This window comes from Sinohyriopsis cumingii, chromosome 5 (assembly GCF_028554795.1).
Source record: "Sinohyriopsis cumingii isolate HCF-2022 chromosome 5, ASM2855479v2, whole genome shotgun sequence".
NCBI lineage: Eukaryota > Metazoa > Mollusca > Bivalvia > Unionida > Unionidae > Sinohyriopsis > Sinohyriopsis cumingii.
In genome coordinates, this window is record NC_142965.1 from 45,124,930 (window position 1) to 45,143,239 (window position 18,310).

Consider the following 18,310-nt stretch of genomic DNA (forward strand, 5'->3'; position numbering starts at 1 on the left):
TGCGATTTTCTCGTTCTTGGGGTGTAGTTTATGTTTACTCACCGTCTCTGATAAATATTTTGACCGGACGTTAGCATTCTCCTCAAAGCTTACAGGATTCTGTATCAACACCTATATTTATCAATAGGCTCTCTAATGTCATTCCCACTAAGCTTGATCACCCCAAGTTCGTTACAACTTTAAGAATACAAGATCAACAGCAATTAGCACACAAATTGCAATTTCATCTAGTATACAATACCCGTCAATTAATTGAGAGTGGGGGTGGGTAGGGCATTGACCTTTTCAGATGAAATATGTTCTCTTCTTTTAATTTCAACATATAATTTATATTTTTCCAAATTATATCATCGATTTCATAGGTAGGATATGATGCTATTTTGATATAAATTGGAGCAAGATATTTTTACCGCTATTGACAGAAGCAAATTAAACAAAGAATGTGCAGGCCGTTGGTACCAGGATATTAAATTGTCGGTCGGTAAGATCATTGTCGAATACTGAGGTACGTATTGCGCGGTCCGTTCAGAAGTACCGCGGTACACAATTGTTGCATTGCGCAGCTCAGGCATGTATGTATGTATGTATGTATGTATGTATGTATGTATGTGTGTGTGTGTATGTATGTATGTATGTATGTATGTATGTATGTATGTATGTATGTATGTATGTATGTATATGTATGTATGTATGTATGCATGTATGTGTGTGTATATGTATGTATGTATGTATGTATGTATGTATGTATGTATGTATGTATGTATGTACGTGCGTATGTATGTATGTATGTATGTATGTATGTATTCCAAGATCGAGATGACATGTATATTTGGTAATTTTATTGTATTAAAATAGATTTGATTCTCTTTAAAATTCTAATGATATACTTAAGATAGCTGTGATAAGTATATTTTTGATTTTGTTATCTACATTCTAAAGTTATAGTCGATATTTCTAAATTTGCGACACCATACGAGTAAGAGAACAGCAGTTTACTTTAGATGATTTTTATGAATTATTTTAAGTATGTTATATTTCTATAGGTCTTAATGTTAATTTCAAGAAGGATGTGATACGTATATATTTTTATCGATATATGAATTGTTCTTTACATTTCAAGTTGTGCATGATACTAAGTCAGATACAAATTAAGTTTCTACATTCAATCTAAGTTGAACAAAATCTTAATTACCATTGAAAATACATTTCATTTTCATTATATATCAAATAAATTTAAACATAAGTGAACATAGTCATTGTTCTAATTTTACACAAAGTAGCCCTCAGTTTAAGTAAATATTAAGGTTTTATCTCAATAAAAATTAATGATATAACAATTTAAAATAATTTCTAAGTTTAGCAATATCTTGAAAAATATTTTATACCAAATTATTCATCTTAAAATTATGCTACTTCAATTATGATTATTGCTATTAAAGACTAGTAGATATAATCTATAAATGGCATCATATGGTGAAAGGTTTAGTGGTTGAGAATGGGCCTTACTGTATCTATTAACGCGCCCATGGGTTGAGTGACTGGGTAGCCTGAGTAGGAGAGCATATCCATTAAAGTACATTTGATTTTATATTTAGAATGAGGTGAGAACGTGTAAATAGATTATATCTACCAGTGTTTCGACATGATAGATAATTCAGTAAAATGACCTGACTGGTAGATTGTATGAAGACTTTTTTTTACCTTGCATGGCATTTAGCTAATCCCAAGAGTCTATCGGCCAATAAAAAATGGTGATGTACATCAGATCCTTCAAAGTGGTGGTGCGAGTAGGTTACTTTTGTGATCTTTGTTTATTGGTCCTTTTCATCCAATAAACAATATTTTTTTTTCATTCATTTCTGATGGCCAGTGTAATTCACTCAAATCGTTAATACCATCTTTAAGGTTAGACCTACGCAAGTCGATTTGTGCTTGGGTCATGTCTTTTAAGATTAATGCTGTTTCATATTGGGTATTGATAATTTTATCATAACAATTACTCCCTATATCAATATGTCGGTATAAATTATCTAGGATTCGACCATCCATAAAATTTTGGTAGGCTTAATACATGGTTACGCCCATAATGAAACGTGCCTTCTTAATTTTCTGAGAGGAACATTATTACTAGGTGCCAATTTGTGTCTCTATCGAATCAAAATGTCGCACATATTTGTGCGAACGTTTGATGACGTCACGTGAAAACGATGGATAGTGTGATCTGTGTTTCACCCGTGAAATCCATCCAAAGGTCAATACAGCAAAATAGCCGTTTACTCCACAGTTTACGTAGGGTGGCCATTGTTTAACCCCACACTGTCAAAATATCGGAATGCTTGACCGTTGTTTGACCAGAAGCGGAAGTTCTGTACTATTGATGTCATCCAAACTTTCTATTCTGATCTACTGCCTGTACTAAACATAGTACCTAGTTCAATAGTGTCTATAACGGGATGATATTGCTGTATATGCAGTTTCTTACGTATTCGTTTCCTTTTCCATTCTTTTATGTATCCATCCATCCATTCATTGATATATAATTTGTACAGAATGAATATTAATTGCTAGACTTGCGAAAATATTCTTCATCGCCAAACTTGTTTTTAAGAGAACCGGAAATTCGAAATTCGTGAGCCTTTGTTCTCCTTAATCGCGCGTGTGTGTGTGTGTGTGTGTGTGTGTGTGTGTGTGTGTGTGTGCGTGTATGTGTGTGTGGTTTGGATTTGTAACGTAACAATTTTTTAGTCATATCGCTACGATGTCTGCAGTGTGACAGTTTATAGCGTTGTCTAGCACTGGTGCATCATGCCGCAGACATGTAGAATGATGTCCCACCCAGTTACATTATTCTGACACCAGGCCGACCAGTGCTAACACTAACCTCTTAATGCTGAGCGCCAAGCGAGGCAGCTGTTAACACCATTTTTGTAAGTCTTTGGTATGACTCGGTCGGGGATCGAACCCACGACCTCCCTCATCCGAGTCGGACATTCTAACCTCTAGGCCACCGGAGCGGTCGTTCGTAGGAAAATATTAACAATTTGTAAACGTATCATCCATCCATACATCAATCAGAGAAAAGAAGAAAAAAAAACATCAATCATTACATCATCACTGTTACTAATTTAATTTAATTAAAGTTTTATTTATAGTCTGGTTTATGGATATACTATAGAGTAAAGTATGTGTTTATATAAATTTGAGTTAGTCAGGAAATTTGAATGGATGGTGATGTTGATTAAGTGCATGTAATGTACATATTAATTTGCATTGACTAATCCAATATTTCATAAGTAATAACATACAATTTCGCAAATAATGTGCGTGTTTTGGATTTTTAACATAGATTTCACAGCATGAGTCAGACCACAACGTTGTCTGCAGAGTGACAGTTTATTGTGATGTCTAGCACTGGGGGCATCATGACGCTGACATCTAGCATCGTGTTACTCCAGTCTCATATCCTCAGACAAGGAGGACCAGTCATATCTCTAGCCTCTTAATGCTGAGCGCCAAGCGAGGTAGCTGCTGGTACCATTGTCATAAGTCTTTGGTATGAATCGGCCTGGATTCGAACCCGCGACCTCCCGCATCAATGGCTTATGCTCTAACATAGACCATCGGAGCGGTTATGCAAGATTTTATTTCATGGAAAACTAATTTTGTTTGCTCCTAACATCAAAATGCAGTCTATTAAAATAATTACCAAAATCAAACGTGAAAACAAATATGAACGCAATACAAATTCCTTTTTGATTTGGTTTTGCATATAGACTTCATGTTTGCTTTGGATATAATCTATGCCAGTTTGTTGTGCATATAAACTATGCCATCTTGTTGTGCATATAAACTGTGTCGTTATGGGAGTGCGGAGGGAAATTAACTTTTTGCCAAGAAATTAGATATACTATTTTGCAACAAATTCTCTAGGTTTCTGGTATTGGTAAAACAAATAGCAAGCAAATAATAAAAAAGAGATAAAATCAAACAAAAAAAATAACGCAAATACAAAACAAAAAGTAAAAGCGGGTAGATGTTCTTGAATGGTGTTGTTATTTCAGAATTGCAATTTTCAGATTAATAATAATAATAATAATAACAACAACAATAATAATAATACATATTATTATGATTGTCATTATTATTATTATTATTATTATTTATGGCATCGTTTGCAACGTCATTGTCGTACATCACAAGCAGAGTCGAATATATATGGCGCTAAATTTATTTCCTGTCGGAATATCTGATAAGGATTTTTATGAGGACTTACTGTTCGAAGAAAAGAGAATTAGTGAAATTTCTTTTCTTTTTTATGGTATGTATATTTCTTTCATTTCACAAATGATAACAACATAATTTTGAACAACAATTTCTTTCAGTGTGACTCGATGTTGATAGTATAAACAAATGATGTAGCTGTGACGTCAATGAGGCGCGTTCTCTTCAGAACAGTGAGTTTATGACTCTATCAGAACAGGGCGTGGGATGATATAAATAGTAAAGACGCTGAAAATGTTGATCTTAAATTATCGTGTTGTAGAGGGCGTGCTGAGGCATTGCACTAATAGCACTAAATGCTAATGCAGGCCTGACTATCTTATCTCATTTGAATTGTCATGTTCCCTTTGATGTTGGACGAATCGTACCTACCACTTATCCTGACCCTTTTAGCCATATTGTTTTTGTCACTATATCTATGTAGAGGTCAGGGTCGCGGAAATCTACCCCCAGGACCAAGGGTTTGGATTCCACTCATTGGAAACGCCCTGGAGTTTGCAGAAGAGGATATCAGGAAACCTCTCAGACGGTTACGGAAAAAGTATGGCAACGTGTATCGCTTGTACGTGGGGACACGATTAACTGTTGTTATATGCGGGTATGAGGCCTTCAAAGAGGCTTTCATCAAGCGTGGCGGCGAGTTCTCACACCGACCAAGTATGTTCATCATAGATACGATATGCCAAAACAAAGGCAAGGACTCTCTCCCTCTCTCTCTGGTACACACATCTACACACACACACACACACACACAAATCTGCAGAATCATATAATGATGATAACAACAGTAACTATAATGATAATTATACTACTACTACTGTTACTACTACTATTACTACTACTACTACTACTAATAATAATAATAATAACTTAAGACTAATTATGATGATAGCGCTTTACATTTATAATGTACTTAAGAGAAAGTGGCCGGTACCAGGTGATGTTGTTAGCATTGATAACATGCATAATGGATAGAATGGTGGAATACCTCCGTGAAACATTGACATACTGTGACTGAAATGTCTTTACATGTGATAATTATGGAAATTATGCATAAAGCATCTAAAGCAGATAGCTGAAAGAATGGCTGCTCCCATTTGCCAAAAAGCCTGAACTAGTATAAAGTACACTAACTTTAGCAGTTATTAAAATAGGGAAAATGGCTTTTTTATGATTATGATTTAAAATATCAAAACTGTTGTCAGCTCAGATTTTCTTTTCTTCTTCGAATATACCTTTGAAGTAGAGGGAGTGCAAATAACCAAAAATAGCATTCTTGGAAATAAAGAATTGAGTTTTAAAGTTAAATTTCAAGTAAGGAGATATTCTTGGATTGTGTCATTGTTATCCAACTGAAGATTGAGGGCACATCACCACTACACGGGCGTTCACAAGTACATAAACACTTCCAGCGTTGTATTTAAGTTGAATTTTAACTAAAGTTTATTCAGAACTATAATCATTAGGACTTGTATCGGTAATTATATGACTAGTTGGGATTTAATTCGCAATACCGTAAGTTACTTGTTTTTACATTTTCACTTTCTAGTGTAGGGAAAAATACTTTGTTGACTTTTACAAAGATTATTGCTTCTCACCTTTTTCTATTACATGCTTTAAGACCATATACTGGTAATACTCTACTTCTTTCCAAATGAATGACTATATGAAAATGGGGTTTTCAACCAATAGACGTAGGAAGATACCCAGTTTGCATTATGTGAAATGGTGCCAGTCGTACATCCAATATGGTTGCCACAACGACTGCTTAAAAATCTTGTTGTCATTTCTGCCCCTGAATTAATATCTATTTTGACCTAAGATTTTCACCAAAAGACTTCCAATAAGGTCTACTTTGTCCTAATTGAAAATGGTGCCAAGCTGACTTCCAATATGTTTCAGAACAGCTTAATTGAAAAATATTGTCATCGCTCAAGAATACCAGAATTGTTTGTCAACATGCGACAGTTAGAAGCAAGAAACAGTCTTATCTTGAATTGTTATAAATTATTTCCTCCCATTCGAGCATTAGTCCCTTCGAAGGACTCTTGTTCCATTTATGTATTAATCGTCCAGTTGTCATCACTTGGACATCACTTCTCTCATGTCACTTTTAAGAGGCAACTGCTTTCAATAATTGACGTTATTGATAGGTTATATATATAAGGAATGTCCGTAGAACATGGTATTATAAACGCATGTCTGTTACTGACTCACAATAATCAATATCATAATACTACTCTAAGAACCAATAAAGAACAGACCATACTGATCAAGGTGGATTACCTTCAGTTAGAAAGAAAATACCACTGCCAAACAGGGGCCCCGAGTGGCCGAGTGGGTCTAAAGCGCTCTCCGTTACGGATCACTGCCACCTCACCTGTGTCTGCGTGGGATCGAGTCTTGGATTCGGCCAATGTGGGTATGTGAGAAAGCTTGCCAATAGCTTCTCGAGGGTCGGTGGTTCTTTCTGGGGATTTCCCGGGTTCGTCCTCCACCAATAATACTGGCCGCCATGTATAACCTATCGTGTGCTGAAAAATAGCGTTAAACCTTACAACAACAACAACCACTGCCAAACCACATGTACATTTGGTGATAAACTGAATCGTGGAGGAAACTGCACGCTTTGACAACTGCATCGCACGAAAATCATATTGTATGGGTTTAGTGAAGAATGCTAAGATTTTACCTAATACATGGGGAGAAAATGTCCGGTGTGTGTGAGTTGGATTTTTAACGCATCTTTAAAAACTTTTTTGTCATATCGCTACTATGTCTGCAGTGTGACAGTTTATAGTGATGTCTAGCACTTGGGCATCATGACGTAGACATGTAGCATGATGTCACACCCAGTCACATTATCCTGACACCTGGCCGACTAGTCCTAACATTAACCTCTTAATGCTGAGCGCCTAGCGAGGCAGCTGTTAGTACCATCTTTGTAAGTCTTTGGTATGACTCGGCCGGGGATCGAACCCACGACGTCCTGCATCCGAGGCGGACACTCTAACCACTAGGCCACCGGGAGAATGTTAGGAATTCTTTTATGTGAAAATACGATTAAGAATGTTTAGATGACCCTGCGGTTAAAACAGCATTCAGGCATCAATATGTTTTGAACATTTATGAGCCGTGTGAAGCGTGAGAAATGGTAGAAATGCGATTAGAAAATTATTATCCAATTTATAAACTTTTTGCAATTGTGTTTTGTATTTGTTGGTTTTCTCGGCACTTCCAATTGGATATATCACACCGATGATATGGATGCTAAGAGCCGTTCCAAGGAGGCATCCGACATAGGTTGGCCTGATTGGGTATCCAACCCGTGACCCATGGATTACGAATCGGACGCTCTTCCAACTGATCTACCTTTCATAAGTTGATAAAAAATCATTTAACTTTTGTCTCTATTCGTACAACATTTTATAGTATTAACTAACCATACATGGAACTCATGCAAGAACTTCAGGATATTTTGTTACCGTTTTCACGTTTCATTTGTTTATTACTAAACTGATATACCAATAGATTATAATGGTTTTGAAACCATTTCGCATATCACAAAGTTTGTCATATTTAGTTAATATTTTCCGGAGATCTGGTATTTACCTGCAGGTTGATAACTGACTTAGCTTCCGTCTTTGTCAAGATCTATCTATATATGTATCTGTTGAAGTATGCATGTATGTATGTATGTATGTATGTATGTATGTATGTATGTATGTATGTATGTATGTAATATAATAGGCATTTTTCCCCATCTCGATGACATAATACTGACGTTGATTGCAGATCACGATATAATGCGTCTGAAGTAAAATGATTAACTGATCATTTGAAGGATTATGTTTTCTCACCGCAACATGTTTAGTTGTTGCGGAGTAAATTATTTCCCTGGAAGAGACTGTGCAACTAAGATTGATCTTTTTCGATTTGCAGGCATTGTTTGTTCAACAGGTGACCTCTGGAAGGAACATAGAAAATTTGCTCTCATCACCTTAAGAAATTTCGGAATGGGGAAGTCGATTTTGGAGGAAAGGATACAGAAAGAAGTCTCAGCATTATTATCGTCAGTTAATAAACAAAACCGACAACCATTTCATCTTTCTGCGATTCTCAGTACCAGTTTATCCAACGTCATTGCTGCCATAGTGTTTGGCGGACATTTCCATCATGGTGATCCCCAGTTTGTGAAAATATTGGCAGCCATGAATGAGAACAATAGAAATCTTGGAAGTAACGCTGCCATGAACTTTTACCCTTTCCTCAGATATCTACCTGGTGATCATTTTAAAATGAAGAAGTGTCTGAAAAATGTTGACTTGGTTGAAGAATACATAAATGAAATTTTTGATAAGCATATGGAAGAATATGATGAAAGTAAAGTGGAAGATTTTGTGAGTGCGTATATTAAGGAGATGAAAGCGCAGCAGAATCAAAACGAAGCAACTACATTTACAAGTAAGTTGGAAAGCCACAACAGCTCGTAAATATCTGTTTCTTGTACAGTTTTGGAATTTCAAAATATATACTAGCTTTTCTGAAGGAACTGAATTATCATCTGTTATGAAAGATTTTTAACTGATGAACCACGTTATCACGAGATAATTATTTATGCTGAGTTCTTTCCAACAATGTTTTTAGTGGGACAGATCTCTGATCAAGAGGGAGAGAGAGAGAGAGAGAGAGTGAGAGAGAGACTTTCTGACCTCTTTTACGGAGGTGTCATTTTTTTCGATGTAGATAGTTACATCGCTGGCGTGTGGAAAGGTGCTGGATTTCGAACTGTAAAGGAAAGGAAAACTCTATAAAAAGTGTACGCAAGCTATTTTATTAAAATCACACAACACTCGATATAGGAAAATTACATACATTAAATGATAGGCCTACATTTTATCCGTCCTTTAGGATATACTGTGAATAGTTAAATATAGTTAAATCTCAAATGCGGTAACGAACACCAAAATGCGGATGAATGAAATATTTCAAATGAATACCAGAATTGTTTGTTGTAAACCTAATTGTTGAATGTTGGACCTTAAATGCCACATATCATGTTCTGTAACTTTAAAGGCATTTTATTTCTAAATTAAATACCTCTTAGAATGAAGTTGGTAGCGAAATCATTTTACAATAGTCAATGTTATGACTACAAATATATACAACTTCTTATTACAGTTTAGACAAGCCATTAAACAATATATTTTCATGCTTAATGTTATATAATATAAAGGAATACACAATGCTTTGAAAGATAATTGAATCAGTATAAAGTCTCGAACCATTCACGTTATTGCATTACAGTACAAGAGAAAATCTTTAAAGAATATAATTAAGACCTTAAAGTTTTAAAATAGTTTTAAAATAAAATGTTTAAAATGTTGTAATGTATTTTTCTCTTACCTGTAAAGGAAAGGGAAACTCTATATCTAAGTATAGGCGGCGTTATCTCCAAGACTCAGGTGCCCGTATGTACGTGTGATTCTGAGCATCGATGAATGCAGCCTCGCTCCATAAAAGGTCACTGGTTAAGACCATGGACTCAGTCTCGCGCTTCAGGGTTAAGTACAATTACAAGATCCGTATTTCGGATTGTACGTTAAATTACGGACTTGTTTTATAACGCATTCATTTTCAAATATGGCCGCCTGCTTTAGAAAGATTGGCTCCCTGATCATGCTTCATAACCTTTCCAATATCTATTTGCACTTGTAACATCAGCTCAGAAACATTAGCTGAAATAATAAGTTCTCTTCACGAAGTATCTGTGCTGAGTAATGTACTAAGTTATTAGCTTAGTATGTTAGAAGAAACACTGCAATATATTTCTGCAACATGAAAATTTTTGCGGCACTTAATCAGTAATCAAAATATGTATTGACGTTATGCAAATTTGGATTACAAATATAAAAATTTTATTATATGAAAAGCACGAGGAAATTTAATCCTGACATATCTAATTGTAAACCCCTCCTGCTTGCAGAAATTTACTCGCGCACTGAAGGTACTCAAATGAATCATTTATGTAATAGTAACGAATTAATTATTTGTATAGCGTGGCAACTCTGTCGTCCTAGCCACAAAAGGGTGTATATCGCCACTGATATGCGGATACTATACGTATCTTGATACGCTGGTCCCGATCCAATATGTATCTTGGTAAAAATTGCGAGTTTACTTTCAGGTACGCAACATATAATCAGCTTAACATTATCTCAAAGACTCGGTAACATGTTAGTCTTATTGGCTTTTCAAATATTTCAATAAATGCAACAAGTGTTTCATTATCAAAATCAGGCCTAATATGATATAATTTCAAGAAAATTGATGCATGATGAAACAATGTCGACATTCAAAATGTCCTACAGTTTTAAACAATATCAAGGCCTAGTATATTTATAAGATGACATAATTATGTTAAGTTCTCAAATTGTATCATGCGTATCGCTAGCTATACGAGGGTTCCGATAGAATATATTTGAAAGACACGGAATTATCGATATCACCGATACGTGTAACAATATCGTTACATTCTTACTACCAATCGAATACATATTATTATTCTCTTTCATCATGACAATATCAAGTATGTTTTGTCTGGCAAGTTCCAAAATCTAATAATCTGTGTGTCTTGGATGACCCTAAACTATCTTACAAAGTTTTATTGTACTCCAATAGGCGGGCTCTTACATTATTCTGCCCAATCTCGCACGTATGCACGCAAACACAAACAGCTTATTTCAGGCTGCGATCTCCGCTGTTTGTTTATTTATCTATATAGTTACCTTTCTAGCATACAATTTCCTCTCAGAGCCCATCGATGAACTCACATAATCTATTTATGCAAAAAAGTGAATTTCAGCATATACATACATATACAATATTTTTTATATTTCATTTCACTGCTCTTTCATGCTCTTTCTCAAATTGTATCATGCGTATCGCTAGCTATACGAGGGTTCCGATAGAATATATTTGAAAGACACGGAATTATCGATATCACCGATACGTGTAACAATATCGTTACATTCTTACTACCAATCGAATACATATTATTATTCTCTTTCATCATGACAATATCAAGTATGTTTTGTCTGGCAAGTTCCAAAATCTAATAATCTGTGTGTCTTGGATGACCCTAAACTATCTTACAAAGTTTTATTGTACTCCAATAGGCGGGCTCTTACATTATTCTGCCCAATCTCGCACGTATGCACGCAAACACAAACAGCTTATTTCAGGCTGCGATCTCCGCTGTTTGTTTATTTATCTATATAGTTACCTTTCTAGCATACAATTTCCTCTCAGAGCCCATCGATGAACTCACATAATCTATTTATGCAAAAAAGTGAATTTCAGCATATACATACATATACAATATTTTTTATATTTCATTTCACTGCTCTTTCATGGCATACATAAGATTTCATTGTTTAGAAAAATTGATCTTTTATAAAGATTCTAGTGTTCGTTAGTAACATAGCTTTTTTAATTAAAACATTGTGATCAAACATAAAAAAATAAAACATGTTCCATTCAAAAAAGGAAAATCAAACGTTCTTTGGGCTGAACACACGCAGAATGTTATTTAGTTGTACTCCGTTAATACCGATTAATGGTAACATAAATTAGAAGGCGATAAAGGTACATGTTATGAGTTTAATTATTCACATTATACGAATGTCGGGGGGCTGATATTATAAATATTATATATAGGTCAGTTTATGTCACCACTGACAGTGATATTGTTATCTCAAGACATGATACATTTCTCAAAATATTCGACTGCACGTCGTAAACGTTTCTGTTCTCGATATTCAAGTGTATGCTGTAAAGTTTTTTTTTTATTTCAGGGGATCAGCTTTGCAAAACAGTCGCAGATTTATTTGCCGCGGGAATCGAAACGATTGCTGTCACAATTCTATGGTCGATGCTGTACCTCATTTGCAAGCAGGATGTTCAGGATCGTATGTTTTCAGAAATCAGGAACTGCGTTGGTTTGGAGCGGTTGCCATCAGTACGGGACAAACGTGATCTCGTATACACAGAAGCATTTACCATGGAAATCTTGCGCCATGCTCAAGTTGGCTATTTGGGCTTCCCGCATTCAGTAACCCATGACGTCTTATTTCAAGGTTACACCATTCCGAAGGACGCAATTGTACTTCCAGAAATGGATTCTGTGTTGTCCGATCCTGATGTATGGGGGGACCCAGAGGTATTCCGTCCAGAAAGATTCATTTCCAAAGAAGGAACTCTCCTTCAACCGGATGAGTTTATTCCATTCTTTGCAGGTATGCGTTCTCTAGATGGGGAGGGGTGTATGTATCACCACCACCACCACCACCACCAATAATAATAATAATAATAATAATAATAATAATAATTGGTTTTTAAACATTGAAAAAAGATTTTACAAAATAATCTTCACAGGTTTTACAAAATTATCTTTAACAAAATTATTTTATATTTGGCATATGGACAATCTTCAGTAACAGGTCATTTCGATTTATGTTAACGTCGAAAGATATATATATATATATATATATATATATATATATATATATATATATATATATATATATATATATATATATATATATATATATATATATATATATATATATATATATATATATATATATATATATATATAACACGTGGACTGAAACAACCAGAATACCGGGTTATATATCTGATCAATTTGGCAAATTAGTATAAAAGCAAGCATGGTAGTATTGAGAGGGGAAGAGGTTACATGAAAGTCAATAATTACTTATTATGAGTTGGAGACTATATTACATTAATTGCAAAAACTTTTCAAAAGGGTAAAATGATATATGTAGCTGAAATTAACATTACAGATTTTAAAAGAAATATATGAGATATATAATTAAATATAAATTATCAGCTTTCAAAGAAAAACATTTTTAATAATGATAAGGGAAATATTTTCAAATATTCTTCGACAAATAAAAGAAATACCAATTATGCAGGGTCTTTAGTTTGAAATAAGATATTGTAAGGAGCATTTGGAAAATAGAAGCGTTGTTTAAAGTTATTTTTAAACGGTATCTGATGCAACACGTAACATTCTTGACAGCTTCTTTCACGTCGGATTGGTTGATTTTATACGTTTCTTTCCTTTGTTAGCGGAAACATCATTCGTTTAGCTCGTCATGTGAATATTAGTTCGTTTTATGAAGGTCATGCTTGTAGTCTTCATTACGAGTACGGCCTGATGCTATGCGGCAAATGAGACGATTTCAACTGGTGTTCAAACATCGCGATTAGGATTGAAATGGTGGCCACTATAGGTAATTTTTTTATCAATGAGAACACATTTGTTGAGAAAAGATCTTTAATAATACCATTTGAACATTAGTCAAGTGCAAATCAAGGCCCTACTCTTCACTGTGTGAAGGGTAATGATTAAATTTTCACCCCAGGCAAAATGAAGAATCACCTCAAAGTCCGCAGACTTAAAAGTTCAAACTATTGATCAATCGGTAATATTTCTCTTTGCTTCTAAGATGCATCGCTGTCAGAGTCAGTTTACACTTTTAATTTTGTTCTCAACTTTTAGCAGAAGAGAAATTACTTGTCTGCTGCTATATAGAGGTTACCCAGCTACATAGACGTTACCCATCTCTAGTGTTTGGTTCCTTTTGGTTGTGATCACCATTCTTTCTAATTCTAACCATAATATTTTGGCACGGCATTCCAAGATTGGAGTTTTTAACTACTTTCCTAAGGCATCGTCAGGCCAGAAATGGCATTGTATACCTATGAAGACACCAGTGCTATAGTTGTTTTTGTCTACAGTAACACAGAGGTTGGCCAACACATGTGACATATGTTTTAGTTCCTTTTGACTCTTGTGTTCAAGATGATTCTTCACCTGGTAACTCCCCATACTTCAAGTATTTCGTGTAATTATCGACACCAGGATTGATACATTTCATGCACATTCATCAAGTACAATCTACGTCTGCCCAGTCCAATTAATTGCAGTATAGATGATATACACCAACACCGGATGTTTAGAATCCGAAGAAATATAAGAAGGGTCACCGTCTGTACTTGTTTGCTCTAATGATACTCAATGTTTCCGATTGACATTCTAACTCAGCACCTAAGCTAGTTCAGTACCCATGCAGCATCTGTGGGAAAGTGTGTGAGGTCCAGAACTGTTCAGTTTGTCGACAGTTCTAATTGTTAACGTTCGTCACATAAGGATTGCATGAATATATCCAAAGTAGTACACGAACCTTAAGAGCACACAGCCGTAAGTTGGTATTGTTGCATCTGTGGCTTACCGAACTTTAACATCAGCTTATTTAAAGAATTAAATTCCTTTTACATCATTTTAGCATCCAAAGCCATTATTCGTCTTTCAGCAAGGGAACTACTACAGGCATGCTACAAGGTGGTTGCATTGAAACAATGTCTAAACAATTCTCATGGAAGAGTTGACATCATCGCCAAGTACGAGTTAAGTGCATCTGGGATCAATAAAAACATAACAGGTGGGTTTGGTGCTGTATCATTTGCCTGCAAGTGACAAAATAAAGCCATCATTATTGGCATTCTCCATCGTCCCACGGTCAACAATGTCGTGTACAGCCAGGGGATGTGCTGAGCAAGCAGCGACCTACAGATCAGGATTAAAGACACCTTCCTATGCTTTGGCTGTGATGCAGACATTCCATATTTAAACTGGACTACTGACTCCATAAAGAGACAAAACTAATCTATCATCATCAACCAAACATTCATTTATACAATCAACGAAATATACTGAGTACAAACAGTTGACTTTCCTACCAAGCTAGAATATACTTTCGATATCTTTAGCACCAACCGACATTCTCCTTTAGATATGGGTTCCACTCCCAGGCCCCAGTGACCACGATATTGTCCTTGTTGACAGCATTGTATTATCTATTAGGAGCAAACAAACACGAAGACTAATATATCTAAGGAAAAAGGCAAACACTCAATCCCTAGCAGCATAACGTAACATATTCCATTAGGCTTTTTCATAGAGCATAGCATAGAACTCTATATGGTCTATCTACAAACAGAAATGCGGAGAAATCATCAAATCCTTCGTACCCTCTAAACATACATCAACACGCTTTACTCAGCCATATTGTAATTGCCCTATATGTTGCTTGACGAAATGGAAGCAGAGAAAGCACGCTCTACCAGACTGCAAACTGACTGCCCATTCACACAAACACCCAGTCAGCAGGCCTGCAACAATTACGTCCATTACATGGTCAGCGAGCCAGGCGCTAAGAGCAGGGAGCTCTACGCCATATCTCGTGTGATTTCATTGAGGAAGGGTGGTATTACATGCTCTGTAACCAAGCCAAGATTGAGAGGTCCTCAGCAATCAGTTCTCATCGGTCTTCACTAACGATGACTGACAACCTTCTTCAGATAAGATAAACTCCTTCTTCAACTGCTCCTCCACTTTTTCAAGAAAACGGTGTGAAGAAACACCTTAAAGGACTGAACCTGCATACGGCAATCTGTCCAGACCAAATATCTTGTTTCTTTAAGAAAATAAAACCCTAATCATTCAAGAGTTACATGATCAAGGTCAAGTTCCAGAAGACTGCAAGAAAGTGTACGTCATTCCACTATTTAACAAGGGTGACAAGAAAAATGCCTCCAACTATAGACCAGTATCCTTTAACGTCAATATGCTGTAAGGTTATGGCACATAGTGTCCACAGCCACTTGATGAAGCATCTGGAACAATACAACATCCTTTGTGACCAACAAAGTTGTTTAAGAAAGAAAAGATAGCGTTTGACCCCAGTTAATAACTACTATTCATGACCATAGACCCTGATTGAACAAGAAACAACAGTTAGATGCCACCATACTGGATTCCAGCAAAAACGTTTGATAAGGTGCCTCGTCAGCTTCTACAATATGGCGTCAAAGACCGAACACTTGTTTGCATAGAGAGCTTCGTTGCAGATAGAACCAACAAGTTGTGCTTGTCGGTCTGTTTCATCATCAACCATGTGACCTCAGGTGTCACACAGGGAACAGTGCCAGGGCCTCTCCAATTCATTGTATATATCAAAGACCTGCCCGTAGCTAGACTTTTCGCGGATGATTTTCTACCAGATCGAAGGGTTAATACCCAAGAAGATGCAGTGTCACTAAAGAAGATCTCAACAACTTCTAGGAGTGGGAGAGCAAATGGTAAAAGAATTTCAACCCGTCCAAGTGCGAAGACATACGCAAACTATCAAATGGAAGGTTATTAAACCCTACTATTCTATCCACGAGCAAATCTTGAAAAAGACCAATAAAGCCAAATACGCTGATTTCACATTGGACAGCAAATTATCTTGGTACTCCCACATAGTCTCGGTTACCAAAATAGCCAATCAAGCGACATCTTTTCTACAAAGAAACCTTTCATTTTGCCCAAAACACATTAAGACTTGCTACAGGATTCTCGTACGCCCAAAGCACGAATACTTCTCCACGGTATATTACCCACGCTCCAATGCAATTAAACTAGAAAGAGTCTTGAAGCGTGCAGCAAGTTTTTTTCACGGTGACTAAAGTTTGTAACGAAGGAACTGATTTGTTTTTTAAAACACTATCTGACATAAACCGCTCTTTAAAATAATCAAGATGTTAGGTTTAACTGACTTTCAAATATTTAGCTGGAAAGAACAGGTGCCACTTCTTAATTGAGTCCCGAAAGTCGCTCGTAATCCCATTCTTTATCGGGAGTGTTCCAAAAGTAGTAATGTGATAAATTCGACAAATTGCATTAGTGACTAATCTAATAACAACATTCGTACGGGGTGGACAAATTGAACATAGCGTATCACATAATTATACGACATAAAGTGGTATTAGCTTATTTTATTTACAACGGTGAGTCATCTAATCTTGTGTTCCATCTTCCGACTAAAATCGGTTGACCCACGGATGTCACTCATAGCCGGACAACTAATATCGAGCTGGAAATTGTGTTTCTCATAATGTGATCAAACGTCGATATTATCAACTTTCAATGGCACCCAACGACTTTTAGGAGCAATATCTTTCAAGATTCAGTATTTTTCAAATACTCTGGCATATAGGACTCTTTGCAAGTGACGGCGTATTAGGGACTTAAACTTGCCGATGTTTAAGACTAATGTAGACAAGCTACAATAGATAACAAATTCATGTGACTAAGGGTGGCGTGATTATAGCTATTAGATACTTAACGAATTCTCTATAAAGTCACTAATAAGCAAGAAGCATGTAATGGGCACGAAAATATACGTATGTCAAATAAATAGGCATGTCAGTCATATTCAGCAAACATGTAATGGGCAAAACAGTATATTCATGCCAAATACATATATTATCAGTAATATGCAAGAATCATATAATGGGCAGAACAATAAATTCATGCCAAAACACAGGTCAATCATGCTTACAAACTTCAAGTTTTGATGGATGGACGTATGGACGAACATGAGCTAATCATAAAACTCCAGTAGCACTTTTCTGTGTATGCATAATTAAAATGACAATTCAGCCTTACAAGTCAAAGATGATAGCTCTTAGTTATTTGAGCCAATACAAATGTAAACTGAAGATTCCAAGACATTTATTGGATTTGATCGGATATAGGGTTTACTATGTTCATTTACCTTTCTGGTCTTATTTTAATTTTCAGTAGCTACAATTTCTAGTGGATTCCTTGAGTAGTTTAATGCTTCTTCTCAGTCTTCTGTATCCCCACCCACCAAAATCAGTGTTTCCTTACGTTTGTCACTTCAGGTAAAAGAAGCTGTCTGGGCGAGTCGCTTGCCAAGATGGAGATACTGTTATTTGTCAGTGCTTTGGTTCAAAGATTTCATATTCTGCCGCCACAGGGAACGACGATGAGTATCGAGGAGTATGACGGAGAATATGGTTTGAACCACGCACCAAAGCCGTTCAAAATGCGTGCAGTGCCTAGATCCGTATCCTAGAATAAAAATGATGT

The 18,310-nt window shown here is 35.9% G+C and overlaps 1 protein-coding gene across 1 annotated transcript; it reads left to right on the top strand.

Moving 5' to 3' along the window:
• Positions 1–1,596: 1,596 nt before the first annotated feature.
• LOC149799059 (cytochrome P450 2E1-like) lies at positions 1,597–18,296 on the top strand. Its single transcript, XM_089958126.1, has 5 exons — positions 1,597–1,601; positions 4,706–4,938; positions 8,224–8,745; positions 12,138–12,578; positions 18,103–18,296. The coding sequence occupies exons 1-5, from the start codon at positions 1,597–1,599 to the stop codon at positions 18,294–18,296; spliced, it is 1,395 nt and encodes a 464-aa protein (XP_089814252.1).
• Positions 18,297–18,310: the final 14 nt, after the last annotated feature.